Source organism: Crinia signifera, chromosome 1 (genome assembly GCF_055691185.1).
Source record: "Crinia signifera chromosome 1, ASM5569118v1, whole genome shotgun sequence".
In the NCBI taxonomy this organism is placed as follows: Eukaryota; Metazoa; Chordata; class Amphibia; order Anura; family Myobatrachidae; genus Crinia; species Crinia signifera.
Window position 1 is genome coordinate 338,709,081 of NC_139217.1, and position 25,086 is coordinate 338,734,166.

General features: G+C 43.2%; 1 protein-coding gene across 1 annotated transcript; it reads right to left on the reverse strand.

The window, feature by feature from the left end:
• PLBD2 (phospholipase B domain containing 2) lies at positions 1 to 24,862 on the reverse strand. The gene is made up of 12 exons (XM_083145767.1): positions 24,636 to 24,862; positions 19,884 to 19,977; positions 18,012 to 18,170; positions 15,430 to 15,530; positions 8,729 to 8,943; positions 7,895 to 7,989; positions 4,073 to 4,233; positions 3,606 to 3,701; positions 2,855 to 2,926; positions 2,526 to 2,678; positions 2,226 to 2,388; positions 1 to 545 (listed from the first exon to the last, which is right to left on the reverse strand). The coding sequence occupies exons 1-12, from the start codon at positions 24,845 to 24,847 to the stop codon at positions 378 to 380; spliced, it is 1,689 nt and encodes a 562-aa protein (XP_083001893.1). The 5' UTR covers positions 24,848 to 24,862; the 3' UTR covers positions 1 to 377.
• Between the last annotated feature and the right edge of the window lie 224 nt (positions 24,863 to 25,086).

The window sequence follows — 25,086 nt, forward strand, 5'->3', positions numbered from 1 at the left end:
TGCTCTTTAAATGTTTTTATTGCAGGATAGTGATACTGTTCAGTGTCTTCAGCTACTGAGTGAATTGCCTCACTCTATACCAAGTTATTCATGAGCCACCACACACATTAACAAGTTATCTTTTAGCTCAAATTGCTAGCGCTAGGTTACCACACAGGCAAAATTAGTAGATGCTTGATTGCACACAAACCTCGATAGCGGTGTCAATTAACGTCATGCGCAATCATTTCCCTTTATCTAGTTAGTTCATCTCTTTTAAAAGCGTTCAAAATCACACAAATACCTTCGGCAAAACCATGGCCAAACACTGGAAACCATATTGAGATGGTCAATTGATACCACACTCCAGTCCATACTCCAGCACAAATATCAGCACCCTAATCCCAGCGGACAACAATGGGATTGAAATTCCAGAGGTCAGGGTGACCCATGTGCATGAGGTCGGTAAAAGGTGATGTGCTCCATTGAAATGGGGGAACCTGATCCCATGTAGGACCATTAACAGCCAACATTATATGACGCTTGGCAAATTCATAGCTAGTGACCTGTTGAGAGAAATTTAAAAAAGTTCATTGTAGTCTCCGCCGGAAATTACCACCATGTCAAATGTACAGATTAGGAATTTACACTATTGGTCTCAAGTTTGGAATATCTCCTTTTCATTGTAAACAAGTCAAGCCTGCTGAATGATCAAGATAGTACAAAGTGACAGAAGTAAAAAAAAAGTAAACTTTGGCAAAGACTGAAAAATAATGTCAATTTCAGAAAAGACATGTGACATTCTCTGTAGAAAGCATTAGTTATGCAGACACTAGGGTTTCCTGGTTACTGCTGGGGTGCGTTAGTACAGATACTGCCAATTACAGCAACTGTCAATTCCCCAATACCGATTCTCATTTTTGAATGGCAGACTAACACCCCTTTGCATTCCAGGAAAGTTGCAATTGTTTCAGTGCCATCTAGGAGGAGTGTACATAACTGACATAGGGGCAGATTTATTGGTACTTGTGTAGTATTACGGCTCCCACGATGGGCATCGTATAAGAAAAAAAAAATCGCATCGCATGCGATTTTTCACAAAAATCATTGACATATGTTAAAATCATGTTAAATGCACCCCAAAGGGCATTTGTTACTGTACCACCCCCACTATGAACGCCAACCCGAAGCGTGGCGAGCGCAGCGAGGCCGCGAGGGGCGGCAGTACGCGTCCTACGACCTTTTCATACCCCCACTATCCACGTCGGCGTAGAGTTGAGAATAGAAAGTGTGGCGAGCGCAGCGAGCCAGAAGCGCGGCGAGGGGAAACGGATAGCTGTGAATCCCGCGAGGGGACACGGATACCTGTGAAGTGGCTTTCACACTTTCTATTCTCAACTCCACGCCTGAAAAGGAGTTGTCTCAGTGATGTGAATAGGACACAAGCAGAATCTGCTGATTAAATGAGTATAGGGCATGTCAAAATGCCGAGTGTGACTGGTCCTGTATCTGCAATATGGTAGGTTACCAGGAAAAGCATTTCATATACATAAAAGGCCACCATTGCACACAGAATATACGCATGCTGCATATTTTAATCAGCAGAGTCTGCTTGTGTCCTATTAACCCTTGAATGCCAAGTGAATTGGTGTGAAAATTGCAAAGCAAACATTTATAATAATGACCTGTAATGTTTACCTTATATAGGAAATAGAATTTTTTTTTTTTTTTGCACAACACTTTTTATTAAATTTATATAACAAGTGTGAGCAATGCTGGCATATTTAGCCGATATTTTGTGTATCTCTCAGAGGAAAAAAAAATAAAAAAAGCATGATGTCCAAAGTTAGTAAATGTGGTCACGACTAGGTACAACCACAAGGGCCGCTCAGTGTCAAATTAGAAAAAGTAAAAGAAGTAAAAAGCTTGGGATTGCTACCAGGCAATCCCAGGAGAAAGCACTGGTGCGGGGTTATAGGGGAAAGGAGCCAGGCATGATGGGAAGCCTCAAAAGCTTTGAAGAATTGGTGCCCGGTCCTCTGGATCCGCCTACAACCCCGATATTAGCATGTGGGACAGAGGAACCCTGAAGAAGAACAGCAAAAAACATTTATATCAGGATTTCTTTGGTTGTAAATGTATTCCCAAAAACCATTGCATGGTATTATTGGTTGAACAGTTCCAATATCAGAACGTCTGTATTTTGTTTAAGAGTAAACTTTTAATTATTTTTAACCACTGCTCACCTTCATATCTGTGCCTCCATGTTGCCTCTGTCGCATTGCTCCAAATGGGTAAGTACCATTAGATGGGTTAAGGTCAGACCGAGCAGAGATAGCATTCTCCCCATTTTGCTTGGGATTACAGCTTGCACAGCGTGAGAGGGGGTCATGAAGGAAGTTATTGTATCTGAAACATAAAAAGGGCCATCAACATTCTCAGTAGTAGCTGTACTAAGTGATACACCACTGAAAGTCATAGGTGTACTTTATAAAAACAAAATATGTCACTAACTGCATAACAAGAGTTCAAAGGTTACATCTCACCTCATGAGCTTTACCATGGACGATAAATCCTGCACTAATGTCTGATTCCTGCGGAATATCAGGGCCCGGGGTGTTTTGGAATAACTAAACCAGTCTCCATATTGTTCCACAAGTTCAGGATGTCCACTTGCATTAAAAATCTCTGGGAAGTACCTACAAGAAGTGACCAGTCCAGAATAAAAATACAATGTCTGTTTCCTCTGCTTTATTAAGTTTCTCACTGAACCATGCTAGCACTAAATATATACTCCGAAGAGGCAGAACTAAATACCTTCCTTGGGCATACTTTGTGTGAACCAAAACACAATTACATGGCAGCAAATACTTACGGAACATTGTAACTGGCCCAGTATCCCGTTTGGTAAAGAAGATCAGATTTATCCTCTGCAATCACCATGCCTCTATAAAACAACAGAATGAATGCAAGAAAAATAAAAATTAAATCTTAGAGAAAGTACCTTCCAGCTTGAAGGCATAAAAAAAAATTAAAAAAAATTATTTCATGGGTTCGTTTTAAGCTTCCTGGATGGAGTAGTAGAAATAGTCACTCTTGTCTGAATAAACAGCCATAGCAAATTAACAAAGCAAAAAAAAAAATGGACAAAACCATGTGCACTGCAGGTGGGGCAGATGTAACATGTACAGAGAGAATTAGATTTGGTTGGGGTTTTACAGCAAAGTGAAATCTATATTGCAGTGTAAATATAAAGCAGTGAGTATTTTCCCTGCACATTACATCTGACGCCCCCCCCCCACATGGTTTTGTCCATTTGAGAAGCAATTTATCCTTTGCGAGTGAACCAGACTAAGGGCCACAGTGCAATGATCGTAAACATTTTAGTTCACAACGCATTGTATGTAATTCAAATCAATGTTTTTGTTAAAAAAAAAAAAATTCAACTAAAAGTTCAAAGTGTATAGCTCGAAACGCACCTAGCACACACCTCACCGTGCAAGCACCCTTAAACCTCCAAGAGACATACAAGGGGCAAGTGACAATAGACCAAGGAAGTGTTGCATCAGGATACTTGTTGCTTAAAAAAAAAAAAAGCAAAAACAAACCAACCAACAGTAACTCACGGAATCTGTTCTAGAACGGTGAGAAGTCCACTGGGTATCTCTGTTGATCCAGCATGAAATTTATTGTAATCCACTATCATCCACTGGTTATTGTATCTAAAAGAAGGATTTACATAAAAGATTGACAGTCTGAACTAAAAATAATAATAGCTCCAGTTTGGATATAGCAGGAAACTATGTTCAGGACTCTCCCTTGCAGGAGAACTTAAGTTTCCAGAACTTAACCTGGAGAGGTTGGGTGAAAGCTTAAGACTTCTCCCTTCTTTGGCAATAGGACTGACTGATGCAAAGGGATAGTTAATGCTAGTCACTTCACTTGTATGGAAAAAAAAAACGGGAATAGTAAAGGGCTGTTAGAGTACACATTTTCGTTCTACAATTAATCATTAGGAAAATAAAAATGTAAGCAAAAAAATACATCTTTGCATTTAATTAAAAGTAAGTCTAGTTACATATGCCTTTCTTACGTTCCACTATTAAACTTCTTGAAGGTATCCACCCAATCCTGTCCTCCTGTGGCCAATCTGTTTGCTACAATGTTTCGCAGCCACTCCATGACAGAGTTCTGTGGCTGAATGTGCTTCCAGAGATCTGGATTGTTGTTCCCAATTGTGGTCTCTAACGTAACCTGCAAAAAGGGGACATGTTATACATCTTTTGTACGAGGTTTGTGATCAGTAAAGCCAGCATAAAAGGCAAACACAAAAATAAACTCTTCTGAAAATCATGCTTTGAAAACAATGGAGGACCCAGCGTAAAGCCACTAGACCAGTGGTCTCCAACCTTTTTATGGGGACTGAGCTACTCAAGACAAAATAAACTGTCTGAAGCGTTAAAAAAAAAAAATCTGCATAATCATTGAAAAATGCCCTTTACGCATTATGCCACACACTGTAATGCCCCTGACACATTATGCCACATACCGTAATGCCCAAGACACAATATAACACACACTGCAATGTCCAATATCCTGCATGCATTCCTTCCAAAACTGGAGGTAGAGGAGAAGGAACATCGGTGTGTGCCGAAGGCACGTGCCCGAAATTAGGGTGCATGACTATTGTGGTACTCCTGTGAGGCCACATCTCTGAATAGACGCTGTGCCATATATGCACATGCCACCAGCAGTGCCAGTTACACAATTCCCCCAATACCCACAGGTATGCTATAAACACAATGCCCTCCAGCATTGCCAGATAAAAAAATGCCTGCCCGATTGTGGTGCCATTCTAAATAAATACTCGATCGGTACTCTGTGCACGCGCCAAAAAAAATGGGTGTAGCCACATGCGGTGAGGCCAATGAAAGTGGGGGTGTGATACACATACACCCCCAATAGTGCAGAGCCAGATATACAAATGCCCACATAGTGCCAGATATGCCCCCATTGTGCCAGCAGCAGCACAACTCATTGTTGCTCCTGCTGCTGTCGGGGGGAGGAGAGTCCGGTGTCCCCCTGCTGGCTGGCCTGGTGGTCTCTCCTCCTCCGCCGCCACTTCCCTTCTGAGGGTAGAAGAGCACAGCACATGGCGCATCTCTCCTTTCCCTCACTTCCCTGTGACTGGGTCATCAGAAAATCAAAGCACGTGGGCTGGCCTGTGAGCTTGGATTAATTGATTCACAGGGATACACAGTGAGGGGCAGGAGAGACATGCAATGTGCTCGCCTCTCCTCAGAAAGGAAGCAGTGGCGGGCGGCTGCAGTGATCAAGCACCCGGATCGCTGCCGTGGGTGACCACTGCTCTATGCCACTAGCATTAACAAGCAGGAATCTCTCTTCTCTGCCATGTGTCATATCTCCACCTCATCTAGGTTTTCTATTGATGTCAAATTGAATTCCATGCCAACATACAGTTGTAATGCCATTTATAAGAGCACCATATTATCCTAGCAAGTGCAAAGAATTACTACTGGGTTTATCAACTTACTGTATGCGGTTTTATAGTGCCAGGATTATTGTTTACATGCTTCTAAAAAGATATTTATATGAATCAGCCCTTATGCTCAACATTACTATATGTGTTTATTCCTGGCTTAGACTAAAGGCCCCCATACACTATGCGATTTGGGTACGATTTCACCCGATTCAGATGAATTGGGCTGTGAAAATCGGCCCAAATCGCATGTTTAGACATCCCGTCCTACCCGATGCGTGGTCCCGTGCACATTGGATCGGAGTCGAGCAGTCAGACCGGCTGCACATAAGATTTCCTAAATCTTATGTGCAGCCTCTGGGCTGGGGACACTGCACATAAGATTTCCTAAATCTTAAGTGCAGCCTCTGGGCTGGGGACACTGCGAGGGCAGTGAGAGGCGGGCAGTACCAGCAAGAGGGGGATGCCGGAGAGCCGGGTAGGGTCAGTGGCGGCAGATGTTGGGGATCTGCCGGGAGAGAGCCGGGCATGGTAAGCTGTCAAAAAGGCAGCAGGCGCGGGGGGGGGGGGGGGGGGGGGGAGGGGGGGGCTGGAGAGCCAGGCAGGGGACACAGAGGCAGAGAGCGGGGGGCCGTCTGTGAACCGGCAAGGGAATTGAGGGAGCTGGGCAGGAAGATCAGGGACTAGTCTCTGAGTCTGCAAGGAAAAAAAAACAATACAAATGAATGGGCAGCCAGTTATTGATTTGTATTGTTTTTTGTTTCTTGCAGACTCAGAGACTAGTCCCTGATCTTCCTGCCCAGCTCCCTCATTTCCGTCGCCGGTTCACCAACGGCCCGCGCGCGCGTTGCCTCTGTCCCCTGCCCGGCTCTCCAACCCTCCCCCCGCCTGCTGCCTTTTTGACAGCTTACCATGCCTGGCAGCTCCCCAGCATCTGCCGCCGCATATGATAAACCGCATGGCGATTTATCATATGCAAAACTTGGCTTAATACATCTGCCCCTATGTGCTTTCCATTGTCCCTGGGTAGGAGAACTTTCCTTTATCCCCAGTGGAAAACAGGGGAAAGGTCAATTAGTCGGCCAAGGCACTGCATATACTGCAAAAATACTGTACACTGTACAATTATCTGGGAGTTTCCCCAATACAAGGGAAATAGGCCAGATAGATGTATAGGGCACTTGTGTAGTTTCACGGCGCCAGCATGGCACCGTGCGTCTGAGTCCCCTTGCGGGCTCGGTGGCTCGCCACGCTATCTAAAATCAACTCCATGCCAACGTGAATAGTGGGGGTATGAACTATCCACGTTGGCATGGAGTTAAGTTACTTTATTTTAGATAGTTTGGCGAGCGTACCCAACCCGGAAGTTTGCGCCGTGAAACTACACAAGAACCATGTATAGTGTATACCCAGCTTTAGAACACATTCGCTACAAAGTACTCAATCACAATGAATATACAACACCTCAACATTGCCTAAATGTCAGGTTCTGTTCAGTCTGAACAAGTTACCTGATGTGCAGTACCAAACTAGAGATACCCAAAATCTTTTGCTTTACAGAGTTTCCCATCTAATGTGGCATGACACTTGAACCAAACTAGCTACCTGTGTGAAACTACACAAGAACCATGTATAGTGTATACCCAGCTTTAGAACACATTCGCTACAAAGTACTCAATCACAATGAATATACAACACCTCAACATTGCCTAAATGTCAGGTTCTGTTCAGTCTGAACAAGTTACCTGATGTGCAGTACCAAACTAGAGATACCCAAAATCTTTTGCTTTACAGAGTTTCCCATCTAATGTGGCATGACACTTGAACCAAACTAGCTACCTGTGAACCTGCAAAAATGTATCTTTCCAATGACCAATAACTAACCACTTTAGTTAGGATTGGATTATAATCTGCATGTAATAATGCCTGTCCAAGACTTATAAATCTTGAAACGGACAAAAAAAAAAAAAAAAAAACACTGTTGGCCAGACACGGTACTGTAGTCGAATCGGTTTGAGAAACAAATTTGACTGAACATTTTTGTCCATTTCCATGGATTTGTGAGCAAATTGCTGATTGTCCTGTGTTCCCATGCATAACCAGATTTTTGGTCCAATCAACCAACTAGTTGGTGGTTGGATGAAAATTGGTCTAACGAATGACCAGCATATCCTGCAACAAGGGCGGAGCTTCAGTAGAATGCGTATGTTCTGCTTATAATACAGGAGGTATTAGCGGGGTCTTAGTGACAGGTGAATGTCCACTGATTAGACAATATTAATGGATAGGATATTCAAGTAAATAAAATTATATTCATTTAAGCTACATATGGAGGTCAGTGCTAAGCAAATTCATACATAGTTTGCAGTGTGAAGATTACTTTTCTGGTATGGGTTGAAGGCCACAGATACTCACTAAACCACTGCTCAGCTGGTAGAAGTCATCACCAGAGAAGATGGCACCTGGGTAGGAGGAGAATGTCTGTACCCAGCCTGGTATCACAGTGCCCCCTGAGGACACAGATTAAGAAGACAAATACCCAATTAAAATAAAGTAGAAAAATAAACAAAAAAGTCCAACAAATCACAAACCCTTAGAGCAGGCATGTCCAAACTATGGCCCTCCAGCTGTTGTGAAACTAAAAGCCCCATCATGCTTTGCCACAGTTTTGCTATTAGGGAATGCTAAAACTATGGCAAAGCATGATGGGATGTGTAGTTTTACAGCTGGAGGGTCACAATTTGGACATGCCTGCCTTAAGGTGCCCACACACTAGAACGATTTTTTGGCCGATAAATCGGCCGATATATCGTACGATATTTACCGATAATCGGTCGAAAAATCGACCGATATCGGTCCGATGCGCGCTCCCGTGGATCTTTAGCTGAATCTTCTGATCTTACGTGCTTCACAAAAGATCAGAAGATTTAACAAAATATCCATAGGAACGCACACAGGATCTTAAGAAAAATCTTTGGTAAAGACAAGCGCTTGCCTGAAATCTTTGGTCCAGGGCGGACACAAGATTTGAAGGCTAATTTATGCGCACATCTTAAGATCGCAGATCTTTCTAGTGTGTGGGCATCTTTAGAGTAACACAACAGACAACCCCTAGTATTCCAACACCCACCAAAGTACTAGAGCTATCCTGCACCCTCCATACATGCAGCACATAGGGGTAATTATTGGTAAACTCAAAAGGAACAGCTGAGGAAAAAAAAAAAAAAAAAAAAAAAGTAATTTCTTCACCATTGGGAGATGTACGGAAGGGAAGGGTATACTTCTTGATTATACGTAGCATGGATTGGTAGGTGTTCCAAGTAACATGTGACACCAAGAGGTCTTTATTGCTTGGTAGAAGCTTAATGAGTGCTGAGCAAGACCCCGAACCAAGCTTTGTCGGAGCTTCTGAATTGTTGAGAGCAGCTTCCAGATCTTCTAAGTCACCCCCAAGCTGAAAGAGTCTGTACAGCAAAAAAATAAAAATTAAAAATAAATAAAAATATATCACACACATTTCGGATAACCAGCAGGATACAAACAGACCAAAGGTTACACTCAAGCATTGCTTACAAATATAGAACATTGTGTAGAGCGCTACTAACTTTGCAGAACCATCCAGAAATACAGTATGATAACACAAGGTGGCTTAGCTAGAAGTTTTAATTATAAATTCGTACAGGCTGGTATGGGTCATTGGGTCAGTCAAATTAAGGTCAACATGAATTGGGTCAACCACTGAAGGTTGACACAGAAAGTGGTCGACATGCCTAAGGTCAACACAAGAGTTAGGTCCACAGTGGTTTTTTCAACATTGACACTGTATCGGTGCACAGCGTGCGCTTGTCATGTTACTCTATTCTCCTTTAACACCCCCTAGTGGATGGTAGGGAATGAACTATCGCCTGCCAGCACATGTTGGCTCCAAAAACAATACCTCTGAAAGACCCATGTTGGCCCTTTGACTGTCGATCGAATGCTTGTGTCAACCTCTTACATGTGTGGACCCAATGTATATTGACCTTAAATTTTAATTATTTTTTTTTAAATACGGAGTTATGGTAGAATTACTATGGTTAACTCCTTTTCCTGGAGGTCCACAGGAGTCACATTGGGGTGTGCTGGTAGGTTGTGTCCAGAGCACCAACAGTTAAACTTTTAGTCCATGGATGCTCCGGTCCACCTCTTGCACTCAGTGTTGTAAATAAGCCCAAGGCAGGTGCCGGAAGACCGAATGACTCAAGAACACATTCTGTCACACGCACACAAAATTTACAACTGAGAATAAGTGAACCCAAAAGGCCAGGTGAGTTCAGGGTGGGCGTCCTGTGGACCTAGAGGAAAAGGAGTTAACCATGGTAAGTCTACCATAACGCAGTATTTCCTCTGCAGGGTCCACAGGAGTCACAATGGGAATGTTCCAAAGCAGTTATTTAAGGGAGGGAATGCTTGAGGGGAGAGAGGAGAACTCTGCACCTGAAAGAAGCATCCCAAGAAGCAAAGGCATAAAAATCGAAGGAAAGTATTTATTGATAACCAAGTGGTAGCTTTGCAGAGCTGTTCTGCCGAAGCTCTGCGGTGTGCTGCTCATGAAGGCCCTACTGACTGTGTAGAGTGGGCCGAAATGGAATCTGGAACTAGGAGTTACTCTCTTGTATAAGCTTCGAAGATTGTCATGCAAAGCCATCGAGCCAGCGTTTGTTTTGTAGCTGGCCATCCACGCTTGTAAAAGCCAAAAAGGACAAAACAGGGAATTTGTATGTCTAATAGATGTAGTGCGTTCTACATACATTTTGAGAGCCCGTACCACATCTATGGAGGAATCCCCAGCAGAGACGCTAGATGACAGAAAGGCTGGAATCACAATTTCCTCATTGAGGTGAAACTGATGCTGTGTACACACGGGTCTATATGATTGCTGGGGATATATTGCTAGCAATATATCCCCAGCAATCATATTGCTAGTGTCTCCTTTTCATCAGCGATGAAAAGGAGACACTGCTACGGGGCGGAGGCGGAGCGCAGCAGCAGGTGACGGGAGGGAGCAGCGTCGCAGGGCATGGGAGAACAGCGCTGATTTCTCCGGCGCTGACCTCCTGCCCGGCGATCGCTGGGGGAAGCCGCTGGTCGCAGGAGCATGCTCCTGCGACCAGCGACCATGAAGGGCTGGCCGCAGGAGCGTGCTCCCAGCCATCTATCGCCGGCTGCACATGAAGTCACTGGCAATATGGTGGCTGAGCGACCATTTTGCCAGCGATTTCATACATAATTGCACCCGTGTGTACGCACCTTTAGACACTACTTTAGGGAGATAGGGCGGTTCTACGGACAAGAAAGGGCTACGGTGATGAAAAATAAGGAATGGTGAACGGCAGGACAGAGCACTTAGATCAGAAACGCTACGTGCCAAAGCAATAGCCATAATAAACACTGTTTTAACAGTTAACAATTTACGATCAGCATCCTGCAGAGGCTCAAATGGAGGACCTTGCAATGCTATAAGTACTACACTTATGTGCAGGACAGGTGCCGGACGGCTCCCCGACAGTCGGGATTCCAACAGTCAATACTCCGACTGCTCCCTCGTGGGGGTCCACGACCACCATAGAGGGAGAATAACATAGGTGGCGAGCGCAGCTCGCCACCGTGCCCGCAGCATGGCGAGCGCAGCGAGCCCGCAAGGGGCTTCATTGCGCTCCCCACGCTGTGCAGTCGGGATTCCGACATCTGAGTAATGACTGTCGGAATCCCGACTGCCGGGTAATTATACCACACCCGTGCAGGACGGCCTAAAAGTACGCATCCGGCAAACAAGCAACTCTGCATTGAAACCAAAGAGACCAACACGAAACTTTGAGAGGATAAACGTAAGCCTAAATCCAAGCCGAACCGAAGAAACTCTAGAAGTCTGGAAACTGAACACTCGCAAATTATAAGCACAGTAGTGCACATCTGAAAATAGGCATGCCATACTCTAATATATGTGAGAAGAAACTGGTTTTGTTGCCTTAATTAAAGTCTGAACCACTGCTGAAAAGAAAACACAGTTAGCACTTAAGATGGATGACTCAAGAGCCAAGCAGTCAAAGCCAGATCTGGGTGTAGCAGGGCCCCTGAGACAGTAAGTCTGGCCGTAGAGTCAGTGGGAATGGATAGTCTACCGCGAGAGGCAGCAGATCTGCTTACCAATAGCGCCTGGGCCAAGCTGGCTCAATGAGAATTTGTTCTCCATCCTGCTTGAACTTGCGCAGGACTCTTGGTATTAGGGAGAAGGGGGGAAAAAAAGATACACTAGGTGAAAGGTCTACTGTATCGCTAGAGCATCGACAAAGGTCGCCAGGGAGTCTCTTGTCCTTGCTCCGGAGGTGGGAAGCTTGGTGTTGTGCCACAAGGAACACGTCTGGTAGACCCCATTTATCTACCATAAGCTGGAAGACTTCCGGATGAAGAGCCCAATCCCCCTGCATGGATATCATTCATTCTGTGGAAATCGGCTACCCAGCTGAGGACTCCTGGGATGAATATCGCGGAAATCGCCGGATGATGTACAATGAGTGTGCTCTCCACCATAACCCCTAGACTATGAGTTTTGCCTTGGTGATTTAAGTAGGCCACCACCGTAGCTTTGTCGGAATGAATCTGGACAAGACAGCTGTGAGGAACGTTCTGTGCCAACGTGAGAGCTCTGAAAATGGCACAGCTCTAACACGTTGATTGAAAGGGCGCTTTCCTAATGGGTTCAACGACCCTGAAACGTATGTCGACCTGTCACTGTGCCCCAGCAGCAAAGACTAATGTCTATGGTGAGGAGTACCCAGTTCGAAATCCAGAATGGGTAACACTTGTCGAGAGTCAACAGGCATAGCCACCACAGGAGGGACATCTGAACTGCTGGTGGAAGGACCATGGACTGAATCATGTGCTGTTGTCCACTCCATTTGGATAGTAGACACAGAAGACACAGAGTGGAACTGATCATATTGAAGGAATTTTCCTACGAATGGATTTGTAACACATCATGGGCCAAATGTAATAGGGTGAGAGTTTCAGAAAGCGAAAGATTTTTGGAGAGTTTTCCCATGTTTTTTAAAGCAGCAATCAACCTGGCAAAAATGAATGAAACTAACAGAGGAGGTGTATAAAATTTTTTATGTTTTTTAATAAATATTTTTGTTACCACATGTTTATATCAATATCTGTCGATTTGATGACCTTTTGATATAAAACCTGTAGGTGGTGGTTCATACTAAGCGCTCTCTATTACGGTCTACCCAATAAAAAAATATATATACATATTTTTGCCAAAATAACCTCAATGCTTCGTTTTCTTAGACTTGCTGAATACAACATTTTTGGCGCTTGTCACCCACAAACCAGCAATGGTTATGGAGGAAGCAAAAAAAAAAAAAAGGGAAATATTTAGACTCACTACCATGCCAGATTTGGAAGTGGAAGTAGAAGAGCAAGAGCAAAGCTCAACATACAACTGAGGACCATGTATTAAATAAACTTTAGAAAAAGTTTCTGCAACATTGCACTCACTGGGTAGAGGATACGGTGCAGTGATTAGCATTGTTTGTTCACATGAGGTGGCTATGGGTTCAATTCCAACCAGTGAACTGTATGTGTGGAAAGTTTTTAAGTTATCAACATGTTGGTGTATTTTCTCCGAGTGCTCCCACATATCAGACACCTAGAGCACTATTTGTGTGTGAATATTTTTGTAGGTCAAAATTAAAGCCCTTTGTTTCCAAAACTGTGCTAAAAGTCTGCTTAACGTTCACATTAATAAGGGTTATTAAGTAATTTTTTTTTTTTTATTGAATTCAATCTACGATGGGTTTCTAGGGCTAAAACACTAATTTACTAACACTTATTTTACTATTAGTAAATATTTGTTCAAGCCCTGGAAGTCCAAAACCGATTAAGGTAAATTTTGATATTGATCTGAAATATACAAAAGAAAAGAAATAAAAATTTACTTAACCCCTTCACGACATATGACGTATATATACGTCATATGGCCGTTGCGGGGGAATCAAGCCAGCTCACGGAGTGAGCTGGCTTGAAAGAGAGCAGGTAATGGCTGTATATTACAGCCAGGTCCCTGCTCTCACGGCCACGAGCGGCGAGTTCGCCGATCGTGGCCGTTTAACCCTTTAAGCACCGCGGGCAAAGCGCCCGCAGTGCTTAAATAGCTGATCGGAGGGGGGGCGCCCCCCTCCGGCGCCGATCGGGGCCCCCCGCAGCGAGATCGGAGGGTGCCGATCGGTTGCCATGGTAGCCAGGGGTCTAATGTAGACCCCTGTGCTGGCCGTATATGCATACCTATTACATCCTGCCTCAGGCAGGATGTAATAGGAAGTGCATAAAATCACTACGTTCAGCCATAGAGCTCTATGGCTGAACCTAGTACAGGCGATCGCGCCCCCTAGTGGTCAAGTACACTAGGGGGCCTTGTAGTAAAAGTAAAAAAAAAAAAAAAAAAAAAAGTTTAAAAATAAAAAAATATTAAAAGTTCAAATCACCCCCCTTTCCCCATTTCCCAAATAAAAATAAAAAATAAATAAAAAAAATAAACATATTTGGTATCGCCGCGTTCCTAAAAGTCCGATCTATTAAAATATAACATTAGTTATCCCGCACGGTTAAAGGCGTAAACGGAAAATAATCCCCAACGCCAAAACTACGTTTTTTGGTCGCATCGCGTACCCAAAAAAAAATAACTAAAAGAGATCAGAAAGTCGCCCATATCCCATAATGGTATTAATTAAAAAGTACACTTCAGCCCGCAAAAAATGAGCCCTCACCCAGGTCCGTAGGTGGAAAAATAAAAAAGTTATAAGCCGCAGAACATGGCGACGCAACGCAAATTAGAAAAACCGTAAAAGTTGCGATTTTTTTTTTTAGTGGTAAAACATAACGAAAACTATATAAGTTTGGTATCGCCAGAATCGTAACGACCCATAGAATAAAGATAACCCATCATTTTAAACGAACTATGAACTCCAAAAAAACCGTAACCAGCGCAAAATTGTGCAATGGCGGTTTTTTTTTTTTTTACCCCACATTGAATTATTTCCTGATTCCCCAGAATATTATACGGTATAGTAAATGGTACCATTACAAAGTACAACTTGTCCCGCAAAAAAAAAGCCCTCATGTGTCTATATAGCCGGAAAATTAAAAAAGTTACGCTTATTTGAACGCAAGGAGGAAAAAAAAAAAAAAAAAATACCTTAAAAGGCAATGTCGTGAAGGGGTTAAAATGAAAAAAATAAAATAAAAACCATTATATAGAACTTTTGTAAATATACCCCCAGAACAGTTACTTTTAATTTAAAAAAGTCTACACAATGAACTCTGTGTGGCGGCAGATCACTACAGTCATGGGGAAAAGTACATAGCTCATGTAAATGGAGAAGAAAAAAAAATAAAGTGTTTAGAAACTATTATATGCTCATCGTTGCTAGCGCACATTCTCTGCAGAGACTTGCTTAGAACAAAGCCAATGAAGAGGAACCTTTGAACTCCCTGTAGAAAGGTTAGTGAGTGCTAGTTGATCTTTTCTAGGAAAGTCATTTAGCTTCAACAGTTCTGCTAAACTTTTTAAAAGGGATTCTGCTAGACATAAAGAACAGTATACTGTAAATGTCCAACTCAACACAATTTCCTTAGGACAGCATCATATATATTCATACCCTCCAACATGACCCATTCTATTAGGTACAAAATGCTCTGCTTATGGACTTCTTCCTTCATTTAGGATTGCCTTCACCTTTGCTGGAACACCGTCATCATCACTGAACTAGTTAAAGACAGGTGATGACTGCAATTATCAATAAAGAAAGAAGTTCAGAAACAGTGCATTTTGTACCTAATGGAACCGGTCATGTTGGAGGGTAGGTATATTATTATAAGCAGGAAAACAAACGCTAGTGCAAACTTACAGGAAGCCAAAGGGACTGAGTGTGAACTTCTTTTGGGGAAAGGAGATGCGGCCACCATAGCTGTCCTCTAGGCCCTTTAGCTGCAGCAGTGCAAGTCGAACCTGAAACCATGTACAAATCTAGTCATTACCAAATACAACCTTAAGGTGCCCACACACTAGAACTATTTTTTGGCCGATTTGCGATAAATCAGCCGATATATAGCACGATATTTACCGATAATCGGTCGAAAACGCCCGATATCGGTCCGATGCGCGCTCCCGTGGATCTTTAGCTGAATCTTCTGATCTTACGTGCTGCACAAAAGATCAGAAGATTTATCAAAAGATCCATAGGAATGCACACGGGATCTTAAGAAAAATCTTTGGTAAAGATGTGCGCTTGCCTGAAATCTTTGGTCCAGGGTGGACCAAAGATTTGAAGGCTAATTTATGCGCACATCTTAAGATCGCAGATCTTTCGAGTGTGTGGGCACCTTAAGACTAAGCTCAGCGAGTTGTAACAAGGAATTACAATAATTATGTTTTTTTTTTTAGCAGATTATGGTCATCACAAAAAAAAAAAAAAGCCTATACAGTATGGTGGATTTTAGGGAAGTGAATAATAATAAGCTCATTTCCTTCTCAAACTCTATAACAAGGAATAGTGTCCAAAAAAGAGAGAAACATTATTTGAGTAGACTTGGCAGCTGTTTTTAGTGTCACTGCTAGATGATCAATAGAAGAACCCAAGGATCCACAGGCAGAGCATTTAATCACGAAGATCCATGCAAATCTATGAATTGGGCTTTTTCAGCAGCAGCCTTGCATAGAAAAGAATATTAAATTTAAGAAAAAAAATAAAAATACAAATACAAGTCTTCAGTGCTCTCATACCGAGGAAATAAATGGCTTCACAGACTACATACATTTTCTTAACAGGTGCTTATAGAAGACTACAGAAAAAGAAATGCTAACTATTCCAAAACCTAAGAAAAACTCCAGTCTGGTATCTGGTATAGACTGACTCATTATAGACAGTCATATGGACAACCACTATTGGTTGACAGTCAAAAGATCGACACACAATAGGTCAACATGCATTTTTATAGTAAATTTTCAGCCGACAGGCAGTATTTCATGCCCTACCAACCACTGGGGCCTGGAGGGAGACTAAAATAGTGTGCCGAGCACGAAGCATGGCAATCACAGTGATCCATGCAAGGGGACGGGGTACATTTAGACAGTGTCCATGTCGACATAGACACCCTAAAAACAATAAAAACTAATGTCGACCTTTTACCTGTCGACCTTGTGACCCTGTCAATCATGAGTCAGTCTATGATTTATACCATAACCCTCCAGTCTACTGTTTAATCTAAAATAGGTGATCTCATTTTCTGGGAGTGGTTTCAGGCTCCCTTATGGAAGGTTGTGTAATTAATACTCTTCATTCTCTTAAAAGAAGCAGTCACGGCCATTAATTTCATATTATCCACACAGTACACACCTTTATGGTTAAACTACACAGTTTATGCATGAGCGTTAATAGCGTCCAGACACATTTACTACTGAAAAGTCAAAATCCATTGTAGAGCTGTGGATTATGAAGGATTTACTTATGGAAAGCTGTGATGTTGTCTATGATCTGTGTACACACCTCAAGCTTTATATCTGTCCAACCTTGATGGTTGAAACAAAACATGGTAATGTAATGGGAGCAAATGATAAGAGCTTTTTGGCCTCCTTCCAAGTCAAAATAAAATGGGCACTACTTGCTGGGTACCAGGATTGGACATCACAATGATATTACACTTGCTTGACCTTGGTAACCTGGCCGTCAATTTCTGCCTCACAATCTTCCTGATGCTGCTGTTAGACAGGGCTCTGTAACATACACCCTATGACCATCAGACAACTAAACCTGCACTACCATTCCCAGGAGCAGGGGGACCATTTCTCAAATCTGGTACAGTCCCACCAAATTCAGGACGTAGTACTTCCCTACCATAACACTCGCCCGAAACATTATACCCAATACCCTATCCTCTCACTTGCCATAATCCCAGAGCCAAATATATTTACCCATACCACTAAACTAACCCCAATACCCTCACACCTAACGAAAATATATAACCATTTATAACCATTTTGCTGTAAACATTCACTATGTGCATCGCTATGGAATCCAGTGTTCCATATTAACACCCGGGATATGCACCTCGGCCAGCCTGCCACTCTGCTCCCTGCATATACTTACCCCTTCATGACATGGTCTTCCATCCAGGACTAAAAAAAAATTGCCTACTGAAGTGGGAGCAGTTGGAGATGCAGCTTCCACTGCACATGCATGCTAAAGACAGATTATATAATACTAATAATATTAAAGCATTGTAGAGGAGTAGAGGGGTAGTTCCCCCCAAATGCCCACTCCTCTGACAAGGAAATTATCCTATTGGCTATTGCGGCCATAGAGTTTGGAGAAGGAAATTCTAGTGGAAATGATGCAATTCTAGGGCAATGTCAGAATGATATGAATGCAATGCTATTGTTAACATTTTACTTTATGTGATCAACATTCTCCCTCACATATCCACACCTTACCTGGTGCCAGTACTCCTGGTCTTCACTTTTCTCCATCTGTTCCTGCATCCAGGCAAGGTTAGCCTGCAGGTAATTCCTCAACTTTTCACAGTATGGAGTTTTATACTTATAAGGGCCACAGTAATCAACCATTGTATTCATCCAGTGCATGTAGATAAGCTGCATAATAACAATTAATCATTGTTTAAAAAAAGGAGACAATAATACATATATACACATTATACTTTTTAACTTTGCAAAATCCTGGAGTGATATGTTGTGAATTATACCAATCAGTCTCTACCTGCCAATATAAATATATATATTTGTTTTTTTGTTTACTAGGCTGGGTACACACTAGCAGATGTACCTGCAGAACAATGTGTTCACCCAGCTGAGCTGTCAATTGCCACCGGCATTCGTGTGGGTGTAATGGATTTCACATATACACAGCACAATGAAATATGTTTAAATGTATTGGCCATTGGCTGTGCTGCACACAATATGTCTGAAGGACGCCATTCACAGACATATCATTGATATACACTGGCCCATCAATTGATCAGCCAATATTTCTGCCAGTTTGTACCTAGATTTAAAGTCTCTCCTATTATTTCCTAGTTAGTGAAAATCAGCTACAAGTCGGTGCAGTGATGGATGAAAATGCTCTAAGGTTCATGGTGGGAAATGAAACAAGGTGGACGTGGATTGAGAATTTATTTACTCATCTATCCTTTCTCACAGAGTAATGTACTTTTTAATCCTTGGCCCAGTCTAATTACATACACCAGTGCATGTCATGTGTATTGCTTTTTCATGTTATTAGGTATAATTTGCTCTTGCATTTACCTGCAATATTGTAGACATTGGAGATATACAGGCTATTGACTGTAGCAGGGCACCAGAAGCCATATAGTGTGTGACAGGAGGAGGAGGGAAAGCCTGGCAGCTGTGCTAGCTAAATTACCATTTGTATCACATGTGCCATTTCTATTGTGTAAGGTGTGATAGGTGTTGCTGGTAATGTAACAGAAAAATGCAGTGACTGGTAAGATAGTTAGCTGGCAGCCCAAGGTATTTATTTAGGTCATCAAGTGATCTAGCATATAATTAGTTTAAAACTCCTACAGCATGTACAATGGATTTCCACAGCACTACACTGACTGACAATTGTGAAATTTGTGGGTGGGACACAGTACGGTCTAGTTAACGACAGTGGTATGGCGTCATAGTACGGAGATTGCCATTTCAGGGTGCTGACTGCAAAAGGCTGCTGGATGATTTATGCTACCAGCTACCCTGTCCATGTGAGCATATTATTGTGGTGTGATTTTTTTTTTGTTTAATGTATATAGTCTAGTCTTCATGAGTGAATTGAATCCTACCAAGGGTAACCACCGTACCAGCTAAGGGTGGCATCCTCACATTGTGTATTTTGTAAAAGGTCCCCAAGCAATTTTTGGATAATAAACATGTCTGATCCAACATTGGCAAAACTCAAAACCACCCCCTTAGTAATAATGGTGTACAGTTTCTTAAAATCCAATGCACTGAACTGAGTTTTTTGTACTGTATATTTTTCTGGTAATGCAAGCCAGTTATTACATCAGGAGCCTGTATCCAGAATGATCTGTTCCCAAACACTAACCATGGGACCACCTGGGCACAACTGGTGGTATATTACTGGCAGGGTCTGTGAAAACCAAATCCAGAATCGCACAGGAGATACTGCATAGCTTTAGGTAATATGTGCTGGAACACAATCACCCACTGCTGCGAGCCTCAGTGCGAAGCCATGTGGTTATTAGTCACCAGGAGATGTGCTGTCATACATGGTAAACAAAGATATTTCAACATAAGCAACACAAGGAGCACAATGATCTCTACACTTACCCGCTGAGAAACAGCAGCTTCAGCCACCCCTGCAGCGTAAGCCTGGATGCTGTCATTATAATTTTTATTGCTCTCCAGTTCCAGAACAGCCCACCTGAAAACAAAACACTTATATCATCTGCAGAATCTCATAGCAAACAATGTTATAAAGAGGAATATAACCACTGGGTGCACTGACCATGTTGTTACAATATGGAGAAGTAAAAAAAAGGGACCTACACACTGTCGTCCTATGATCCAGATAACACCCAAGACCCATGCTGCTTTATTGTGATCTCTTACATATTGGTCGTCTCTTATATGTCCGGTAAGCATTGGACAGATTCGGACAAAAACAAAACTAATGCGAGGTTGCTTGATTGGGTTCAGATTAGGTTCATGGCCACTAAAACCACCAATCATGACCATGGGGGTCCCGGGGGCCCAAAAATGGTACCCACCACTATACAAAGTGGGTCAGCGAAGCATTACATAGAGGGGATAGAGGAAATGTTGTTAGATCCAGGAGCCGACCACAGAGAGGTGTATGCCGGGCACACTATGGGCATGGGGAGCATGTTCAGGGTTCCGCTGGACAGATTGGATGAGAACTTCGAAGAGTGATTGGAGTGGCCAGGACCTCTGTACAATGTCAAGTTGGTCTACACCGGGCAGACCTCTGGCATGTTCTGGGCCTTCTACTAGATGGATTTTAATGGAAAGGTCACATACAAATGGTCTGGGATGCCTAACTAAGTGCTTGGGCTCCTGGTGTGACTTCTACCCAAAGATGCACAGAAAAAAAAAATACACACACAAAATACACAAATTCCAAAAATAAACAAATTCCAAAACTTCCACAAAAAAAATAAAAAAAATTTACAAAATGCTACAGATACATAAAAATAAAAAGCACCCCCAAAAATTTTTGTAAATTTTTTTTATAAAATAAAAAACAGGATTGCTACTCCTGAAAGTCTGGGGATTATGGCTACAATCAAAACCCCATCAACAAAAATGACACTAGGCAGCCACCTCCTGGGTCAGTTGGAAGAGCTGTCAATCTTAAAACAAGAGAAGGATAAAATTCAACTAATGCTAATTCCAAAACCAAACCTGAGCAACGCCAGGTACCTCAGCTAGTAAATAAAGCGGACACTTGTTAAAAATGCCTTCTAGCATATAAAAATAACTTTTCTTTGATTAAATGTATTTGGTTTAATCTACAAGAGATTAGGTAATCTGCCTTTTTTAAGGTTAGATTGAGGCCCATAACGTGCATCAGGTTGGAAATAGGTTTTAAATAGGGCCCTTTAAACCTTCTTACCAGTGGGTTGGGATCATTTGGTCTACAGCATGATGGTCGACAGTCATTAGGTCAACATGGATCTAGGTCGACATGTTTCTAGGTCGAAAGGTCATTAGTTCGACAATGTCTAGGTCGACATGGGGTTTTTCACTGTTTTTTGACCTGGATGTCAACAGTCAACATGGACACAGTTTAAAGTGCACCGCATCCCATTGCATCACTGGCTATGCATCGGGCACGGTGCCTCGCTACACTATTTTATTCTCCCACCATGCCCTAGTGGATGGTAGGGCATGAAATACCGCCTGTTGGCACGTCGGCTCAAAAAACAGTGAAAAACCCCATGTCGACCTAGACCCATGTCGACCAAATGACCGTATCCCCTTACCAGTCTATATAGCAAACAAGGGCCTCAGTCAAAAAGGTACAGTATAGTAAAGCCTAGCCCTCATGCATGCTGCCCTGTCTTTATGCAATAAAATGGTATACACATGACACTAATAGCTGCCATTGACAATCTACAGATGTATCCATATTCATCTATACTCAAAGCCATACAAGGTGAGCTATACACGAGAACTCCATGTGACTCAGTACCACTGGGCATCTTTTCTTTGCTACATTTCTGTCAACGCATCTAATTTGCAAAATGTGCGGCAAACAATGTGTGAATGCCACGGTATCTGCTAAGAAATTTAACTTAACCGCGTTTTTCTGGAATACAGGTAGGTCAATGTTGGCTATATAGTTCAGCGGGTCCCAATGAAGTCACTGAACAATATTGTTCATCAAGTGTGCACTGAACACGTTTGTCTGGGAGTTCAGGGAGAAATACTGCCAATATTACTCAGAGCATATTGGCTAGTGTGTATGGGGCTTTACTCAGTTTTGCAAATAAGACACTATTTAACAGAAAAATGTGCAAAAAAAAACATGCCCAGTGCTATCATGTTAGAAGAGGTGTTTAATGCGAAAGGAGGCTAGATGTACACATCTGTACAATGAGTAGGCAGTGCAGTGATGGGCTATTAAGGGGAAACTGATAGATGAACTATTGCCTCAGAGTCCTACATTTATTTTACTGCTGCTTTAGCACAGAGGGACTGCTGGGTCATCAAAATCACACTGCTCTGCCAACCCACACACTTCCTGTTCCCTTAATTCCTGTCTCATAGCAGCTTCATCGCTCCCAGTGGCAGGGATTCTACTACTGTGTAGTAAGGATAGGATATCAAATCAATGTTTCACAGGTAGATGTGATATTCAGTGTTCACTGTACACTAACTGTTAAGGCACCCATACACTATGCAATTTGGGCACGATTTCACCCGATTCGGATGAATCAGGCCGTGAAATCGGCCCAAATCGCACTTGTAAGACATACCGTTGATCTGATGCACGGTCCTGTACGCATCGGATCGGTAGGTTGGACGGGCTGCACATAAAATTTGCTAAGTCTTATGTGCAGCCCGGCAGCGGGCGGGGACGCCGGCTAATAAAGAGCAGAGCAAGGGGGGGCTGCATAGGGAGCCAGGCAGGAGGAAGCTGTTGTGGTGAGGGGACATCGGAATCAGGGCACCAGCAGGGAGAACTTGAAGACGCTGGCTGCCGGGAGGAACAGATAACTTGAAAAAAAAAAAAAAATTGCCCATACAGATTACTAGGAAGCTATTGATTGGCTGAGACCTCTCTCTCTTGTTTTTTCCCCCAAGTTATCTGTTCCTCCCGGCTCCCGCCCGGCAGCCAGCGTCTTCAAGTTCTCCCTGCCCATCGCCCTGCTCCCGCTGTCACCTCACCGCAACAGCTTCCTCCTGCCCGGCTCCCTCTGCAGCCTCCCTCTGCTCGGCTCTCTATTAGCCGGCATCCCCCGCCCGCTGCCGCCCCCCCTCAGCTCCCCGAGGACTGCATATGATAAATCCATGCGATTTATCATATGCAAACCTTGACACATCAAGTGCCTAATCGTGTGGCCCCCTCCCGGGGAGCTGCAGGTCCGACTTGTCCCTAGGACAAGTAGGAATAGTGTATGGGGACATTAATAGTCCAATGTTTATAGTTATCTAACTCTTGCACAGTTACTGGTCTGAGTGTTGCCTTTGTTGCCAAGTCCCGAAGCTCAAACAAAACAGCCACTTTCAAGTACTGTGGAAACACTTCAAGTGTTAAGTGCCCTCTTGAAAGCAAACATCCTGTGTGATGCAAAGTCCTGTTTCAGCTGAAGGCAAAATTAGACTGCCAAGATCAGAAAGCCTCCTGCAAATGTTGTCCACATCTTGGTCCAGATGTACTAAGCTTCAAAAAATGGAGAGCGATAAACAGCCAATCAGCTCCTACCTGCCATGTCACAGGCTATGTTTGAAAAATGTCAGGCAGGAGCTGGTTGGTTGTTTATCACTCTCCATTTTATCACTTTTGAAGCTTAGTGCATCTGGCCCCGTATGTTTATCTGCAAACAATGAAGTTTAGTAGCCATTAATTTTTCTAACATTGGTGTAGCTGTATTAAGCCTGGTAAAGTGATAAAGTACAAGGTGATCATGCATCAGCCAACCAGCTATGTTTGAAAATTGACATTAAGGAGTTTATTGGCTGGTGCATAATCACCTTCCATTTAGTCTGAATTCATCTGCCCCATTGTTGGTTAAGATCCAATAGTAACATCCATGTTAAGCCATCAATGACCCAATGCAATAAGCTTATAAATGCAGTTTTCTGAGGTTTGCCTACATGCCGCATATACCGTATGCACCGAGCCCTGGAATACGATCGATTCCAGAGCTTGGATATAATTGGCAACGCCAACTTTAGAAGGTGTTGCCCTATCGAAGTCTATGGGTTATTATTACACCTCACCACTGAGAAGGAACCAATCTGATCCGTCCCACACCACCCTCAGCATTTGACACATATGCAGATAGGACTTTGGGTCATCACAGAGGACAGCAATTACCACAAGAGCTGTCTGTTTTGATTTTCTTCGTGCATACAGCATTAATAAACGCCACTATGCATGCAATGATTGATATAGCCCACTCAATGCACCACCTAACCACAGCCTGCAATTTTTCAAATATCCTGTAACATGACAGTGGAGTTTGTACTTTATCTCCTCCCACTTTATCTCTTTACAATATAGTTCGTACATATATCCCATGGTTTTCTGCCATGCAGAATGTGTCACACCAATTACCCGTTCTACCAATTGACTCAGAGCTCACAACTACATACCCTCCATCATGCTTGCCTGTAGCTAGTACCTACCTCAGACCTTTTAGTGATCCCCAGTGCTCTATTTACCAGGCACTACCCATAGCCATAATCGAATCCTCCCTTATCCTACACACAGCTTCCTCAGTCCCACCACTCACCATGTACACACAGATTTACGCTCGTCTCCCCACCCCCGGCTTCATACACTGTCCCAAAACCCATAGCTCGGAGATCAGTGCGCCGAGCCTCTCTCACCCATGCTCCTGGATGCCGTCTTTCAGCACAGCCCAAGCCACGGCATCTGCCCTCTTCTCCGACACTGTACTGAGTTTCCCTGTCTGCGCGTCCAGAATGACCGACACCAGGGAACTCTGAGCTCGACCCGCTACGGGCAGCAATAGCACAAGCAGCAACCAGCATGACGGAGCAGCCATCTCGCTGATCACGTGAGGCAGTGTGACGGTCATGTGACTAACTTTTCTTGTCAACACCTGGGTGGGCGGAGTCAGTGATTAACCTGTTAATGTCCCATTCTATGGTCTCCAGCAGCCACACACTAGGCAGCTGCTTGTGATACAGCTGAGACAATATATTTGCATGTTGTACACTTCCTGGCGGTAACACGCATGACAGCAGCCCATCTTTTCCACTCATAGAGGAACGCCCCAGCCGCGTGCACTTTAATTGTAGTCACGCCCATTCCCCC

Excerpts from the sequence above, each read along its gene's own strand:
- PLBD2 (XM_083145767.1), bottom strand. The coding sequence starts at position 24,847 with ATGACCGTCACACTGCCTCACGTGATCAGCGAGATGGCTGCTCCGTCA. Across the intron at positions 18,171-19,883 it reads AAGCTGCTGTTTCTCAGCGG|CTTATCTACATGCACTGGAT; the intron begins GTAAGTGTAGAG and ends GTTATTATGCAG. Across the intron at positions 2,389-2,525 it reads TCCATGGTAAAGCTCATGAG|ATACAATAACTTCCTTCATG; the intron begins GTGAGATGTAAC and ends TTTATGTTTCAG.